We start from the raw sequence: 18256 nt of genomic DNA, 5'->3' as shown, positions 1-18256 counted from the left end.
GCAACTTCTGTAACAAGCAATTTCAGAACCTCAGGCTACATTAAGCAATATTTGCTCCTTTCTGTGGTAAACAGTGCCAACTAGTGGCAGAAGAACTTCATGTTGGAGAGAAAGCATTTCCTAAAGGTCAATTCTTCATGTGGGACTTTCAGGATTCCCATGGAAACACACAGGAATTGGTTATGCATGTCAATATTGCAGGATAGGTCAGGAGGCAAACTATTCAGATTCTCTTTGTTTATGAAAACTTTGTTCCTCATAACTCTTGTTTATGAATAATTTCTCAAAGTCATGTAAAATCTTCTATGTGCAAGTCTGTAAATGGATCATTCTAAAAGCCCTGGAAGCAAACATTATAGCAAAGAGACTTAATAACAGGTGGGCACTGATATTCACGGTTTCAGTTATTTGCGGATCTATGGACATCCTTTTAAAAAGTAGGGAAAGTGAATTAAAGACATCAGAACTGATTCCTTACCAGAGTGCAGTGAAACCATTGTGTTATCAGGGCTCCAGGCAGCCTTCCGATCTGCCTACAGCCTCTTCCTAGTGACTCCGAGGCAGCTCCTTTCCCATCAACGTCACCCCAGAAGTATTGTGATGCATTCCCTTCCTGGTCACGATGCATTCTGGGGTGACAGTGGGGGAAGGGAGGAGTCCTGGAGTGACCAGGAAGAGGCTGCAGGCAGCTTGGAAGGTTTTGTTGTGCACTGGTAAAAAAGAATTTCTGCCTTTTTTATTCATTTCCCTAGTTTTAAAAAAAGGGCATCCCCAGTATCCACAGATTCATGTTATCCACAAGAGAGTCTGGAATGGAACCCCTGCAGATACTGGGGCACATCTGTACTCATAACAGCAAAAATACTGACAGCAAGGTTTTAACGTGTCCAAAACCATTTTGACCCTGGAAGCACCTCTTTAACTTCTGAAGCGGATTTAGGTGACAGCAACTAAACAGGCTCCTCTAGTGGAAGCTTTATGAAGTTGCTATAATGGACAGTTCTCTATTTCTGACATTAAGTTCTCTGTTTCAAGGCAACAAAACCTTAGCCACCACTGACTAAAGAGTCATTAGGTGGGGCCTGCTTAATTCTAGTACTGTACATGCAGTTCACATTGCACACACAAAAAAGAGAATACAAGGATATTGCAGTTAAGGACTTCTTACCAGTGTCACTATTGCACATTCAGCCGTCAGCTGTGCCGCGCTAAAAAGAGTACGTACGAAGCGATAGATGTGCTTGTGATCAGGATCATGCTTGTAGTAGTCATCTGGAACCTCTTCTCGCTAAAACAGGACATAAGTGAGAAGAACTTTAAAAAGGCAAAATATGACTTCAACTTTGAAAGCTCTGCCAAAGTGCCCTGTATTAATAACTTCTAACTGATTATATATGTGGACTGGGCTCCAAAGTATTGTGTGAGCACAGAGCGGCTTTGTAGCCTTTGTTTCTATTGCAGCCTCTCTTCTCCCCACTGTTCTCAAAAGTTCCACAGAACACTCTGAAGCAGTGTTTTGATTTGAGAGCCACATGGAAAGAGAAACCCCCTTTTGTACGCTGAAGTATTTTGCACGCAAGCACCTCCTGATCCAACCAAGTGGTATATTAGTACAGTATAGTTCTTCCAAAATGACTCAACCACTATTCTAGCTGCCACCTGAAACACAGCCAGAATCAAGTATGGAATGAAAAACCCAAAGACAGCAGCCTGCAGCATCATTTACTATAATGCCCAGAAAGCCAAAAGGTAATCTGAAGTTTCAAATAAAACTTTTTTGCACACCAGAGAGACAGAAGCTGCAACAGAAGCATTTTATTTGTTCATCAAACTTGGCTTACCTTAACAAATTGAAAACAAACGTTTTTACTGCTGGGAACCAAGCACTTATCTGCTCACACTAGATGCCCTCAAACAATCAAGATAAACTAGGATTTAAAAAGTCAAATTTACCGTGAGTGGATGCGACTTCTCATCAAAAATATCCAGTGATCTATCTGAATCCCTAAAACAAAACAAGATGCACAGTGTTCATATTAGCAAAGCTTTTCCCCAAGACAAGATTCCCAAGACAATGCTGAAAAAGCATCCTGATCAACAGTAAGTGTAGCAGAGGCAAAGCATACCTAACGCCTGCCCCCCTCCTTTCTCATCCCTCTGCAAAGTACTGTTCTAAGTGTTTAACACAAATTTCGCAAGTTTCTGGAGCATCGTTGTATCGCATTTAACATGGTGTTGTGGCTAACGCTTTGGTTTCAGAAGCAAAACCCAGCTGTGGGTCTTGCTCACCTATGAAGTTAAGAGTCATGAAGTCGAACAAGGCACATTTCAACTTAACCTGCTTCACAGGGTTGTAGTGAAAGTAAAGTGTCCAGCCAGGCTCCTTACACAAATTATGGAAAACACATGTAACCAATAATTAAATAAAGGTTAGGATAACTGCTAATATTTCACATGCTTTGATTTTGCCACTGATATTTCAGTCTTGTACTTGTTAGATGCCACAGGTAAGTGGCTAAACTCCTCTAGCAGGGACAGGAACCTGAGGTAAGCTGGAAGAGCTGGAGGAAGAGATTTCTACTTTTTAAGATGATCACATATGCCATAAAAATGCCTGACGGTGAACAGACTGAAAAGCAAAACATTTTTTAGCCTAGTAACCTGTGTAGATTTGCAAAATGTGGAATTTTTAGGAAGCTTTGGTGTGGGGGCAAGAGAAAGGAACTGGGTGAGTAAACAGTAAGAATGTGGTGAAAGGAGACCAAATGTAAGATGGTGTTAAAAACCACCATATGGGGTACACTGACACTCGACCCCCCAAAATGTCTCCTATCCACTTATTTAAAATATATTTCCATAAATCAATTTTCAAACTCTCAGGGAGTTTGAAAACTGCTCTAAGCCCTTGTGGGGGCAGGGGGGACAGCGGGGACAGCAGCGACGCAATCCCAAGGATCGCATCACTCAGGGGGCTGCAGGAGCTTGGCTATACTTACCAGAAAATCCTGCAGCCTTTAGGGGGTGAGGGGAGCCCTGCGCAACTGTCTGCAGGGCTCCCTGAAGCTTAACAACTGAAAGTGGAGCGATCACGCTCCACTTCCGGTTTTGCGGAGGTGGGGCGCGATCATTCCACTTACACTTTAAAACTTTGGGGAGCCCTGCAGACAGTCGCGCAGGGCTCCCCTTACCCCTAGGAGGCTGCAGGAGGCTCTGGTAAGTGCAGCCAAGCCCCTGCAGCTCCCTGAGCGACGCGATCCTGGGGATTGCGTCCCTGCCACGTCCCTGCCCCCTGCCCCTTAAGGGAGCAGAAGCCTGGGTCCTCAGGCTGGGGCGTCACGACACCCCAGTTTGAAAACCCCTGCCACAGATCATGAGGCTTAGAGATTTGAATTGTTTCTTCAGAAGGGATTCAAAGAGATGTACATACAGCACAATTTTATACATGCAGAAGTTGCAGAAATCAGAACACAAGTCAAATCTGTGACTCATGAGGGCTGATACTGTGGCTCCAATGTTTTAAGGCAGGGGTGCTCACACTTTTTTGGCTCGAGAGCTACTTTGAAACCCAGCAAGGCCCGGAGATCTACCAGAGTTTTTTTTACAATGTTCGCGCCATCATAACATAACATTTATGTGTACAATGTATGTTGGTGTACCTTGAGCCCCACTGAGTATAACAGGACTTACTCCTGAGTAGACATACCTAGGATTAGGCTGTGAGGCTGCAATCCTAGCCACACTTACCTGGGAGTAAGCCCCATTGAGTACAATGGGCCTTACTCCCGGCGTTTCCTCCCAGAGGCACCTGAAGGGGGGGGGGTCGGCACGCCGCGATCTACTCATTTTGCCTCGTGATCTACCGGTAGATCACAATCCACCTATTGAGCACCCCTGTTTTAAGAGATTCCCCTCATCACCAGTGAACTATGTTTAATTTTAATCCCTTGCAGTGAAATAGCTCAACATCATTCAGAGTGGAGGACGGTGCATGATAGTTGCATCCCTTGCCTCCAGTTCTGACTCGGTAAATGACTATGCACAGAGCTACACAAGGTGGCTATGAGTCATCTTCCTTCATATAAAGCAGGCATCTCCAAACTTTTTGGCCAAAGGGCCGCATCAAATATCTGGCATGGTTTTGAGGGCCGGAAAAAAAATTTAAATATAAAATTTAAATAAATAAAGTAGAGATGGAACTTAGATGAGTGAATAAATGGGCTCATTCATTCAACCTCTCTGACCCTCAGGACACCCTCCAGACACAAACAGAGCACAATTCTGGTCATGTTCAGTTGAGTGGGCCAGAGGCTTTCAGGGACCAAGAGGTTGGCCGCGGGCTGGATAGAGGCTTGCCGTGGGCCCCAGATAGAGGCTGGGGTTTGGAGACCCCTGATATAAAGGAAACTTTTAAGTGTTGAATGCAAAGATCACATTCCATCATTATGTAGTTTCTGCCTCTGATATTTTTACAGCCATCTTTGTAAAATGACATTGCCATTTTTGTAAAATGCCCTTCTTATCTGGGCATTAGCTTGCACCAAGCATGAGACTGTAAAATAAAGTAACACATTAGCCCCAAATTGAACTCCATTTTGTTTTCAGTCTCTAGAACCCCAATTTAACTCTACTGGCCCATTCATCAGCCACAGCATTAGATTCTTCAGGCACCAGTGGCTAAACTACAGACATCATCACTGCAATGACCTACAGACAATAGTTTTAAGCAGTGCTCACCTGTTCTTTATGTGATAGTATATTGCTAACGTCACACTGTGAGGAGAGGGAGGAAAAAAAGTAATTTCATTCAAAGCGGTTCTATGAATTCCATGTTGATGCAAGATTGCTGTTAGGGACAAAAACAGATTTTTATAACTAGAGCCACTTTATCAACTTGTTCTTTTTCTGAAGGCCCATTTTCAACTGTACTCATTCTAAAGCAGCTTAGTTTAAACGTACGTCTTATTAACCATATTAATGCAAGGCTGACTGCTAAAGAATGATGCCAGCAAGTAGATCACAAATGATAGTTCACAGGGTTAAAGAGATGTGTCATTTCATGAAGAGTGAATGACAATCTGGATGCATACATGAGTTGGGAAAGAGACCGTCAGGGTTACAGGAAGTCTGACCCGAGCCAAAGGCGTTTAACAGAGAAGACATAGGAAGATAAACCTAATATTACAATTTATGCTGCTGAGCTCAGGTAAAATCTTCCAGTCACTTCTTTTCCACTATAAGACCAAGGGAAAGTGGGGGGGGGGGGGGGAGAGAGACAATGATGGGTTTAGAAGAGGGCCAGTTTTCAATATAATTCATTCCTATACCAAGCTGCTGGATAGGCAATGCTATAGGCAGAACAGCAAGCACACGCATCAGCTTCTTGACACTGCTGATGTAAAGGCACTCTCCACTCCCACTGGTGGGAAGGGGTAGGGTTCATTAGGCGAGGGAGGAGAGCAAAGTGAATACTGCAGAAGTACAAACTATTCATAAGGCCAGTCACACTACACAGCCCTAGCTGAATGAAAAAGGGAATCCCCAATGCCCCACACATCCACTGTGCAGTCAACTTTTCACTACCCAGATAATCTGAAAGCTTGGAGAATGTTAATGATCATGGTCCACAGAGCCTGAACAACTTGCTCTTTGGAGGAATGTGAGGGGTTCACAGTGCATGTTAATTTTCAAGTGGACCATGCCTATAATGGGCTAAATCTATTTACATGGTGTTATCCCTTAAGAAGCTTGCCCTGTATTTGAATAGCTTGCTTGGGAAGACTGATGAGCTGCAACAGTGTATGGTACACTTAAGCAAAACTTTTCAGAATTTTTATAGTGCATGAAAGTCATCTAACTTTAAGCTGCAACATGATTTCATTAATTCTGCATTGGAGAATCATGAGATGCAGAACCCCAACAACTGGGCACACTACAAATTAAAGAGTTAGCCCAAGAACACTGAATAAAAAAGGAAGATTACCTTCTATTCTTCCTAAATACTGCTAAACTAAAAGCCCTGACTAAATCATCTATGTATCCTCTATGGTAGGGCTATATAGGATTCTTTATGTTACACTTACAATCTCCCTTAGTTCTGGTTGTGAACCTATTTTTCCCCACAGGAGGTGTTTTCAACTCTGGCCACATCCACCACTTTTGACCTGAACAAGCTTACACGTATCTGCAACCAATGTGAGTTAAGTGAGCAGCCTACGACAAATCAGGGCTGTTTTTTAATCCCTGTTCAGAATCAGGTTATAGCAATTGCACTGCCTCTGACAGATTAGGATTTTATAAGGTAAGAGGGTGATAAAGCTCAGTTGCTTCAAAACTAGGTAAGGTTTAACTGGATGCCACTAGGTGGCAGGCCACCACCATAGGTCTCACATGGAGTTCTCCCACAGCCAAGTTTTCATATAACTCCTTGGTTCCAGCTGGATGCCCCTTGTTTCACCACCAAGAACTTGGGGTGGGTAATTTCCCTTTTCCCCATCATACAAATCAAGATTCTCCACTTTGGTCAAGTTCTGCCACAATCTGAAGTTCATCCAGAGAATTATGCAAGTAGATCCATAAGAATAGACTCCCAGGCCCAGCACTACTTACCATTTTATTGTGCTCCTAAGATTAGGCTGGCTGACTGTGCTGTCATCTATAAATATTGTTGAACATGAACTATACTTTTTTGTAAGCTGCCCTGGAGAAACCTACAATGAAAGAAAGGGCGTTTGTGTTTAAAAGTCTGCTTCCAAAACCTCGATTTCTGAGTTTATCATTAGTCAGCACCCTCCTTCTCCCAAGCTCCCGCGAGTAGACAGACACATAAAACAAAGCAACAGAATACTTTGAATACTTTGAACACCAGAATACTGGTGATCTGAGAAACAATACAGAGATACACTATGAATCCACGTAGTTTACCCACACAGTGAACCCAGGGTAGAGTGCCTACTTCAATCAGGGGCCATGTGCATATATGTGCATGCTCAAACACTAAGGGAGCCTTAGCAGAGGGATTCTTCCCCCAGGACCAGGTACTTGACTAAGGCACCAGATCACTTATCAAAGCTTCTATGAAAACTGATGGCAAGTACTTTAAAGAATAGGCTAACCAGTCTTATACAATCTAATTTTATCGAAATATCTGTGGGCCAATAATCTCTTTAAATTTACGAAGAGATAATGTCTCCTTAGGCTCTCTTTAAAAGGAAATTTTTTTTATTTAAAAGATTTTCATGCTGCTTTTCCATGGCTCGAAGCAGCTCACAACATAGTTTAAACTAATTAACACAATACAGCAGTTATATAAAATTTAAAAAACACAATATACTCTAAAACCAACTGAAAACAATCTCACATGAGCAGATTAATAACAGAGTAAGAACTATAAATGCAGCATTAAAACAAAGGCTCACAACCAGAATCACATTCTCCTTAAGTTATATCCCCACTAGGTATAACTAATGCTGGATATGCGATCCTCTTGCTCAAGGTAAAATGAGCTTCGACAGGATAGATCAAGATCGCCTTAATCCAAAATTCTTTGTAAGAACCTCAGCAAATGAATGGAGTTGCACTGAGCAGAAACTGGCCAGTAGTCCACAATCACCTTCTGCCCTCCTACACTGGTACCAAAATATAACTGAAACTTATTGGAAACTGAAAGACAGGACATTTGTTCTACCAGGGCTGGGAAACAGCACTCAAATGAAGTAGCATTGGGAAAAAAGGTAGCGACTAAATACAATAGTCCCATTTATCTCAGGTGGACTTCTCCCCTCTACTCTAGCTCTCATTACTACACACAGTTAGTGAAGAGCATTATAGTATTAACTAAGTTGAAGAATTTCCTGTTCACTAAAGTATTTGCACTTGAAACCTTAATTCTTCATTTCCATAATGCAAATACAGTGGTGCCTCGCAAGACGAAATTAATTCGTTCCGCAAGTCGTTTCGTATTGCGAAAATTTCGTCTTGCGAAGCGCGGTTTCCCATAGGAATGCATTGAAATTTAATTAATGCGTTCCTATGGGCAAAAAAAGTCAGAACAAAGTCAAATTTGGTTTACAAAGTGTTTATTAAGTGCTCTTTAAAGGCATACATACTGTACAGAGGATTTCAAAAATTTCAAGCACAAAACTTCAACTTTTTAATTTTAAAAATTCGTCTTGCGAAGCACGGCCATAGAAAAATTCATCTTGCGAGTCACCAGAAAAAATCGCAAGAACACTTTCGTCTTGCGAGTTTTTTCGTGTGCGAGGCATTCGTCTTGCGAGGCACCACTGTAGATGTGCTTCCTCTGCAATACAGTGTAGCAGCCAAGCAAATACTATGGAATGGTGTTCGACTGCACCAAAAAGAGGATTTTCAAAAAAGGAATCTTGTTTTTACTATGCACTGAATGGTTTAAAAGTACCAGAGCAAGGATTTCACTCATTTGCAATTATAAATGCTTATTTGCCATTTCTTACGTAAGGCCAAGTATATATATAATTTTTTGCTCCAAGTGGGTCTGCCCCACACTACAAAACAGAAAATTCTGAGGGCAAGCCTCACAAAACAAAAATTCTGGGGGCAAGCTTTAAGACTTTAAGCCATCTCTATTAACTTTCCAGCTGACTGGAACAATCATCTTCCTATTAAAACAGAGCAACAAAAGACATGAGTCAGCTTAACTTTTCAAATCCCACTAATTTCAAAAATGAGAAAATAAAAACAAATTAGAAAGGTAAATAGCAAAATTCTGGAACCAAAGCTTACTACAGCAGTTTCTTTTCTAAAACTAGCTGACTAGTTCGACATACACTTTTAAAAATCTGGTTAGGTATACTTACATGGTTGATGTGGTTGCTTTTTCGCTTTTCTCTCACTAAAAAGGAAGAACAAATTCAATAAATACTCTCATCTCAAAATAAATTGTGCTCTGAAAACTTGCAGCTGCTTTGTTGCTGGAAGTTTTTATCCCTCAAGCACACAGTGAAACTTTAAATTTGACTATGACAATAGTTCACAGCCTTAAATTGAATGAAATCCATCAACTTCAAGGTATTTCGCATTTGTGGCAGCCTAACATGGACCCCAATTCTAAATGTTACACAGAATAAGCACCACTTCAGTCAAGAGGACCAGCTCCCACATAATACTGTCACAACTGGTGTGCTACTGTAGTTCATCCTATCAACTAGAAACACAAGGAATGAAAATTCAACATACATTTTAACAAGACAACCAACTTTAGAAGATGAAGGAGATATTCAAGTATTGGGAGAGGGAGGTAAAGGTGCTGCACTTCATGGAAAAGGAAAAAAATATTACTTGAACTGTGATTTAATACTGATCATTTGAAGAAGTTGTAAAGCTTGACTAGATTGTACTCTCTTATACATTCATTGCTAGTTTGAGAAATAATCCAAGCTGAACCAAACATTTAATCACCAGGAACATGCGACTACAAAAATAAGTGCTATTAGGAACTGTGCCATTTACAGCTACTGAGTTTCAAGCTGTACAGCAAACCAAATCAGTCAGGAAAAAAATCTTTAAGCAGATTTTTCTTCAAGCACTAGTCATAAGACAGCTATTGCCAACTGCCAGAAATTCTCAGATACAGAAGACAACCCTTCCTAGTTCTATGGGAATGTTCCAAGGGAGTGAATGAGAAGCATTAAGATTACAAAATGTTTCTTGTACAAGTAGCCGTTAAAAAGCACTCCGAAGAGCAGCAAAACATTTTGAAGCACCAAACTTCTTGAAGCAAGAATCAGTAAGCGTAAGGAACTTAATACAGTGGGATTTCTTTTTAATTAAAATATAAATACCCACTCCATCTAGCTTTCTTGCATGGATACAGACACACACCCTTTTTAAAATCAAGAGCAAATGTTAACTTACCATCTGTTTGGGATTTGCTCAAGAAAATTGTGCTTGCTCTAGGATGGTCAGATGGATTTGACTCCAAAGCTAAATCTGAAACAAAGATCATGAAAAGATATTTCTTCAGCTTGAGGTTTATGGAGAACAGCAAATAGCAGAGGAAAAACCCTAGCTTGACTAAAGCTGCTCTCTCCTACCATTAAAAACTCCAAGCAGACTGAATCAATTCCTAGAATCTCCCTGCCCCACTGACTTCTTACACACAATTCATGTGTATACCAATACATGATTACCATCTATACATTACATTTCACAAATTCAAGAAGCATCACAAATGGAACCATTAAAATACCCTATTATAGATCACAATAAGTTATCTACAAAGTGATGATTATAATACTCTATTGCTCAGCACACTGAACTCAGATCTGGTTGGGACTTTGCCCCATCCTGTTTGATTTCAAGTTATCCTCTACTACCCCAATTGTACCAAAACTCAAAATTACAAAAACATCTAAGCAGAGCTTTGCCACAACTTTGAGGTTATGAAGTCATTTGTGCATGTAATTCAGGTGGCCACAAATAGGCCGCTTCAAGTAATCAGTATGAATAAGCAAATGTTAGGCGATTTCTTAACATTATCTAACAACTCAACTTCAGTTTAGTTTTCTATCTAAAAGGAGGGGGGAAGGGAAAACTGTATCTAAAAGTCTGATATAGTTAAAAATGTCTGCAAGACAACTCCAAGAATCTCAAACACTGTAATCATCCAGGTTTGAGAAAAAAGTCAAATATTTTATTGTTAGATTACATTATACCCACTAGGACAGGACATCAAAAAACTTGTCTATACAGACGCAATACACAGAAATAAAAAATTACTGAGGCCTTTCTGCATTACAAAACCATCTTGGGTAAGGATTATGTCTTAAACCAAAATCTTTCTTGTTTATAGCATAGTCACAAAATAGCACTCTGTTAAGAGCAACTCACCTTTCCCCACCCCTTGTCTACAAAAAGCCAAAATATGGTTGATTTCTCATCTATGGCTACTGGAAGGAAAAAATGGTGGAAAGTAGAAGAGGCACACACATACACAGAAGGCAAGAAAAGGAAAAGAAATTGGAGACTGAACCAATTTCCCCAAAACAGTCAAAGAAAGACCATATTTCCTTGTAAGGATCTTTCTTATTTCAGCTGTACCTGTCCCAAGTCACACGGTCTTCTCCCCAACTCAACGGCCAGCAGAGCAAAACCATACAAGGAGTGGGTTCATATGGATATGGGTCTAGAAACCGTATACTTCATATACATACTAGACTGAGTGACATCATTGTACTCTAGGTGTGACTTGTAGTGGACTTGCCAAGAAGGTTGGTGGCTAATGGCCTATTATGCTATGAAAATGCAGGGTCAGATGCAAACCAAGACAATACACTGCAGCCTACCACAGTGGAGAATTACAAGCACATAGCTCAGGTTTTTGCCAAGGATGAACAGCTGTTCTGAGCAATTTACACTGCAGATATACCGGCCAATGCTCATGCCACAGTGAAACAGTCCTCTGTTTCTATCCCTGCTGCCCAGGCACTGTACACACTCTCTTTCAATGCACTGATGCAACAAGCCTTGAAGTTACGACCTTATACTGGATAACCCCACCAGCAAGTGAATGAATGAAATCATTAAGATACACACATGAATGCATGCGAGTCTTGTCCTTTGGGTAGTACTGTAGACCCATTCCACAAAGGTCAACAGTTACAGTAATGTCTTATTTTTGGTTAATGTTTTGTTTCACTAGTGAAATATAGAAGTTCAGTGAATACATGCCATAAAATTAACTGGTTTCAAACAATTATTGTCTAATGAAAGTTAAGAGGCATCAAAACATCATGTTCCTTAGTTGTATAACGCTTAAGTGTTAAGGGTTGGGGGGGCCCCTTGGAAACAAGAGTATTGCATGGAGCTTCAGGAAATTGCTCATATAACGCGTCTCTGCCCCAACTACACTTAATCCTTGCAGGTCCCTATGCCATATGCCATCTCCCAAGGAACAGTACTCTAAGAAGCAGCTTCTGGGCGGGGCAGAAAGGTTCCCTTCTGCAGGTTTCTTTCCTCCTACTTGTCTCCTTTTGACACAAATGCTTCTATAGAAAGTGTTCATGGGACCTGACAGAAAGTAGAGGGCTGCTCATAACAGGGGGAAGTCAGTATTCGAGACATACTAATATTATTTAGTCTCTTGGTTCTTAATGCCAGGTATTGGCTTTTCAATCCTGCTTCAGAAACAACTGAGTGGATTTATTTGTGACCATTATATAAATGAGAAGCCTTGGGCTCCACCCATATGAACTATTCCAAAATTCAAGCCACCAAAAGGAACCTCCATGTGTTGGGAACTCAACTGAGTTTTGATCTTTAAACACACATTAGTCAGCTTGGCATCTGCTTTGCATGCAAAAGGTTCTAGGCTCAAACTGTGGCATGGACAAACCGTGGTAGGACAAAGGAAAAAAAATCCAATCTGAAATCTTGGAGAGTCACCGCCAGCCTGTGCTGAAAATGCCGATTTAGAAGATGGACTAATGATGTGATACACTACAGTTGGCCCTTATTATCCACAGATTTGGCATCCATGAATTTCAGTATTCGCAGATGCCAAGTCCGCTGCTGGAGGAATGGATCCTCCACAAATACTGAGAGCCCACCACATAATGTACCTTTTGATGATCCTAGTATCTTAATTCCAGGTTTGATAGTGTATTCTTTAGACACTATCTAAATTCTGGATCATTTATGTAAAAAAATTACAGTTTTTACAACAAAACATTAACACATTGATACAAATCATACAATAAAACAAACAAACAGCAGCGGCAAAAACACTTAAACCATGCAAGCAGAAACGAATTCAAGAAGGCAGGAGCTAAATCCAGACAGTCCAGGAAATTACTGCTTACAAAAGCCTTTAGTTTCTCACAGAAAACTGGCAGGAAGAGCGCCAAGTGCATATGAAGAGGTTTAATGGCGGACTGACCATTAAACCAAAAACGGTTTAAACTAACTAAATGGGTTGTTTTTCTTGGCAATTTAAATTTGATTTAAATTCAACCCACCCTGCTACTGGCTAGAAGAAGCCCCTGACTTATGTGCCCCAACTTTCCAGATAGGGCTAGTTGTTACAAAACACAGCAGTTATCTTCCAGGAGATGAAAAGTGTCCATGATATATGGCACACAGACTTCCTCCCTCTCTATCTATCTGTAAATGCAAACTATGGATTGCCAACAAACAAAAAGTCACAAAATCATAGCACACATGTGGGAAGAGAACAGGTAAGCACCAAAAATAACATGCTTGATAAAGTAAATGTATAGTATTGGCAACCTTCAGTCTCGAAAGACTATGGTATCGCGCTCTGAAAGGTGGTTCTGGCACAGCGTCTAGTGTGGCTGAAAAGGCCAATCCGGGAGTGACAATCCCTTCCACAACAGGAGCAAGTGCAGTCTGTCCCTGGTCTGTCTCCCTGGCTATGGGCCTTCCTTCTTTGCCTCTTAGCCTCAGACTGTTGGCCAAGTGTCTCTTCAAACTGGGAAAGGCCATGCTGCACAGCCTGCCTCCAAGCGGGCCGCTCAGAGGCCAGGGTTTCCCACTTGTTGAGGTCCATCCCTAAGGCCTTCAGATCCCTCTTGCAGATGTCCTTGTATCGCAGCTGTGGTCTACCTGTAGGGCGCTTTCCTTGCACGAGTTCTCCATAGAGGAGATCCTTTGGGATCCGGCCATCACCCATTCTCACGACATGACCGAGCCAACGCAGGCGTCTCTGTTTCAGCAGTGAATACATGCTAGGGATTCCAGCATGTTCCAGGACTGTGTTGTTTGGAACTTTGTCCTGCCAGGTGATGCCGAGGATGCGTCGGAGGCAGCGCATGTGGAAAGTGCTCAGTTTCCTCTCCTGTTGTGAGCGAAGAGTCCATGACTCGCTGCAGTACAGAAGTGTACTCAGGACGCAAGCTCTGTAGACCTGGATCTTGGTATGTTCCGTCAGCTTCTTGTTGAACCAGACTCTCTTTGTGAGTCTGGAAAACGTGGTAGCTGCTTTACCAATGCGCTTGTTTAGCTCGGCATCGAGAGAAAGAGTGTCGGAGATCATTGAGCCAAGGTACACAAAGTCATGGACAACCTCCAGTTCATGCTCAGAGATTGTAATGCAGGGAGGTGAGTCCACATCCTGAACCATGACCTGTGTTTTCTTCAGGCTGATTGTCAGTCCAAAATCTTGGCAGGCCTTGCTAAAATGATCCATGAGCTGCTGGAGATCTTTGGCAGAGTGGGTAGTGACAGCTGCATCGTCGGCCAAGAGGAAGTCACGCAGACATTTCAGCTGGATTTTGGATTTTGCTCTCAGTCTGGAGACTCAGACTTTTGCTCTCAGTAAATGTAAAGGTTAGAAATGTAGACTACCATGTTTACGCTTAAGCCACTTCCGCCCAACAGTGCATATATGCAACAGGGACCAAATGTGTACACCTGTAGGCTGGACAAAAATGGGTAAATTCAAATTTCCTTTTTGTTTTAACGAGATACTCCTTTAATCTGGCCAGCATTTTGAATTTGTTCTTCAAAGCATCTTTTTTTTTTTTTTATAAAAGCAATCAACTCATTCACATAGGCTGCAATCCTAACCACACTTTCCTGAAAGTAAGCCTAACTGAACAAAATAGGACTTACTTCCGAGTAGACCTGGTTAGGATTGTGCCCCTTGTCTGACAAATAACTGAACCCAGCCCAGGTTATGATTTGTAACTGCCTGAGAAAAATACCAAGTGCTTTCATGATGAAGGTATGTAACCAAAATGCACAGGGCAGTAAAAAATCTTGTGCCTCTTTAGGTGTTGTTCCTGTGTTGATGTCACCTTTCCTTTTTGCTCTCACTTCTCCACACAGCGATAACCCACAAAGAAAAACCACCACCATGAACATATGTATTTTTTAATGTTTTAGGTTGCAAACACTGTCCTATATGCATGAAAGATAGTTTGAGTAAAAAACCAAGCAGCCCTCTGACAAATACTTTCAAATAAGGATCTACACATTTTCTCTTTGTTGAAGATCGAAGAAATCTTCAAAAAAGGAGCTAGTCTTCGGAAGTTCAGAAGCTGACAAGCTTTGACTGGCAGGGCTCAGTTCAGAGTTCCAGCCAGAACAGACATGAGCCCTGAACAAACCAATTTCCCCCCTCTCCCTCTATTGTTATTCTGGCTCAAAACCCTCAATTATTCCAGAAGTTGTGTATGCTCACAAGGCCATTGTGAGGTTTTTAAAAAGTGTTAATTTAAAAGAAGGATGTACTGTGCATTTGTAGGAGACTACCAGGTATTCAAAATCAACCAGTTCATTTGGGGGGGTACTTCCCTTTCAAAACATTAGACACCCCATCTGCATCCTGCTCCAGAAGGCCAAGAAAGCACAGCATTCCAGCTGAAGATCACCAATTTTGGACTTTTCAATCATTTCAGTACAAATACTCTTAGGGTAACAGGATAAGCTACTGTAAATTTAGAGTGTAGTTTTATGTATTATTTGGAGTTCAATCTAGAACAATTAAGAAATAGATCTTCGCATCAGCTCTATGGCAATGAGGAAACACAAGCATTTTTCACTCCCAGTATTGACAGGGCTACTTCAATAAAAATATATTCAACTCTAGTCATTAAAACTGTAATACTCTGCACAGGTACCCAGGATTGAACAGTGAGAGTTATTTCTAAGTAAAGATGAATAAAATTGTGCTGCACAGTCCTTGGAAGTTTTGATAGCAGAAATCAACAAAAGCTTTTAGTTTTGCTTCCTCATCCCTAATAATAATTACAAATGAATGAACTTATGATGCAGCAAAGTTAGAATTACTCCACCTTTTAATGGGGAACATTCCTACTTCCTTTCAGAAGCAACACTGTAGTTAATTTTATCATGTCCTACTCTTTTTATTGCTCATATTGTTAAAACTACTTTTAGGCCAATACTTCAATTATGCGTTTGTACCAAGTTTCATCACTGTGACTGCTGCATTTAAAGCTTTCTTTTAGCCTGTAATTCTAACTCTCCATTGCTACCCTGCCAACTACGTGAATCATAGGATTTTCATGTTCACACTGTTTAGTATGGAATTGTACCAACTTAATTGTTCTACACTGCTCACATGCCTTTAGGGATACAGTCAACTCAATATTCTGCATAAATAAAGAGAACACTTGAGGTTTCAAAATTTATTCTTTGTTTTGAACCCAAAAGGCATAGGATGGACTGAAGGCCCTGTTTGCACCAGGGAGGGAGGCTATGTCAAAACTCACTGCATGGCAAGGCAACAACATGGAGTCACTTTTAGCAAGGCACATTTTCTGTTCAGCCAATCAATAAGACTGACTCCCAAAGAGTACATGCCATTATGCAGTCAGCAACTGAGGTTTGAGAAGTGTCACTTTTTCCTTGACAGATATGTTTGTACCAACCTTTTCAACCAGGAATATTATGCTCCCACACTGCTACTCAAGTCAAGTACTTCACCGTGTATGTTCACACCTCAAATTCAAAAGTGGAATCAATCATTGTTTCATCTTTTACAAGCAGCCAGGGCAAACCTGAAAGTCAGGCTCATATTTCCTTGATGCCTGTCACCTGCCTAGCAAACTGTGAGAGAATGTTACTTTTTTGGTAGCACTATGTCTGATATTTGCTTTATCATTACAGAATTTGCATAACATATTTCAACATGGACAAAAATGCTGCCTCGTTTCCTAAAAGCTTGTATGATATGAAAAAAATCCAATAGCTGTAAGCTTTCCCCAAGACAGAAAGTATAGAGAAAGCTTCAACAAGGAAAAGGGGGAGATATTCAATTCTTCTGCTTCCCTCCTGGGAAGGAATGAACATAAGAGACCACTCCCCCTTTACATTTTTGACAGGAATACAATCAAAATCTTTCATTGGACAAGCCACTGCCCCTTTCCTCAACATGACTTCAAGCTCTTCTAGATACACTCTGTAGTTGAAAGCAGTGTCGATATCAGGGAAACACGGAAAATTTGGTTTCCCTCTGATCAACACTCATTGGTTTCATTAACAGATAAAGCCCCCCAGGAATACATTTTTTCTTCTTGGGAACTGGCTGGGGCAGAACCCATGAAATCAACTATTTTTGTCTAGCGCAGCCATTCTCAACCTTCTTTGAGTTGTTCCCCTTATGATTTGTTTTCAGATTCTAGCCCCCCCTGCCCCCAAACAAGGATAAAACATGAACAGATAAATCTAAATGTCTTTCTCAAGTTTTCAGTCTGTGGCCCTCTTTAAGTGGGCCAGGGCTCTATAGGTGACCATATGGCTACTGTATATAATGGCTGGAGCTAGGGCCCGCAGAGTTTCAGAGTATGGGATTGAACAGTCAAGAGACTGGGTTCAGGGAAAGCTCCTACAGCAATAAGTCTCCTTTTATTATATTCTATCCTTCTACTTAGCTGACTTTCACCTATCTGCAATCAAATCAATGTTGTCAAATTCCCAAGTTAAGTTACCCTATATGAATGGGATGGAGCTAGAAAGTTAGTGCAACACATTTGAGTATATTGGATGCCCAAGTTACAAATAATCGAGTTGTGTGGATGGCCAAGCCTCACATAAGCATAACCCACCTGTCTGTTCTGGTGCTTTCCCACAACTGATAGTGCTGAATCCGCAACAGCCAGCTGCTCTAACTTATGACTGTTCTGACTTCTGAACAAGACTCAGAAACAAAGCCAGAATGCAAGTTGGGGACTTACTGCACAAAGATGGGTATAAGTAATGTCAGAACCTATCACAACCATTTGCTAATCATTTCTGAAGGGATATAATTGAATAGGTTGGCAAACAAGTTTTTCCTACAGCAGTAGTCTTGTACCAGCACATCCACATTAAATACAGTTTCCCTAGTTCAAGCGGCAAATACCGTATTTTTCGCTCCATAAGACGCACCTAGTTTTTTGAGGAGGAAAACAGGAAAAAAAATTCTGAACCAAACAGTGTAATAAAATATTTAATAAACTATAACAGAACAACATTTGAACCATGTAAAGTGAACAGCAGTCAACAGTGGCATTAAGAACCATTATCACTGTCATTAACAAATGGAGAGACTTAAAGGTTTGAGTACTCTAGTTTTCTGGAAACCCCAAAAACACATCATCGCTAGAGTCAGAATTTATGAAGCTCACAAAAGCAGGTGCACACAAATAGGGGATCACATTATCTTTCTGCTACAATGATGTTCTGCCAAATCCCAATCCACTGGGCCTTGTGCCTACTTAAGGCTGATCAGTCCCCCTTGTGCAACTCACCAGTGCAG

General features: G+C 41.1%; 1 protein-coding gene across 1 annotated transcript in view; it reads right to left on the bottom strand.

Annotated features, from left to right (window-relative positions):
• The window catches only part of CCNYL1 (cyclin Y like 1), a 31612-nt gene that overhangs the window by 8108 nt on the left and 5248 nt on the right, over window positions 1-18256 (bottom strand). The window contains exons 2-7 of the mRNA XM_066636702.1: window positions 9892-9966; window positions 8835-8869; window positions 6607-6707; window positions 4735-4770; window positions 1954-2005; window positions 1169-1288 (exon numbers count right to left, since the gene is read on the bottom strand). Coding sequence (XP_066492799.1) covers window positions 1169-1288; window positions 1954-2005; window positions 4735-4770; window positions 6607-6707; window positions 8835-8869; window positions 9892-9966 — 419 coding nt within the window. The remainder of the gene's footprint in view (window positions 1-1168; window positions 1289-1953; window positions 2006-4734; window positions 4771-6606; window positions 6708-8834; window positions 8870-9891; window positions 9967-18256) is intronic.

This window comes from Tiliqua scincoides, chromosome 1 (assembly GCF_035046505.1).
Source record: "Tiliqua scincoides isolate rTilSci1 chromosome 1, rTilSci1.hap2, whole genome shotgun sequence".
NCBI lineage: Eukaryota > Metazoa > Chordata > Lepidosauria > Squamata > Scincidae > Tiliqua > Tiliqua scincoides.
Note: the sequence above shows the minus strand (reverse complement) of the source record. Positions and strands in the feature narration are given on the sequence as shown.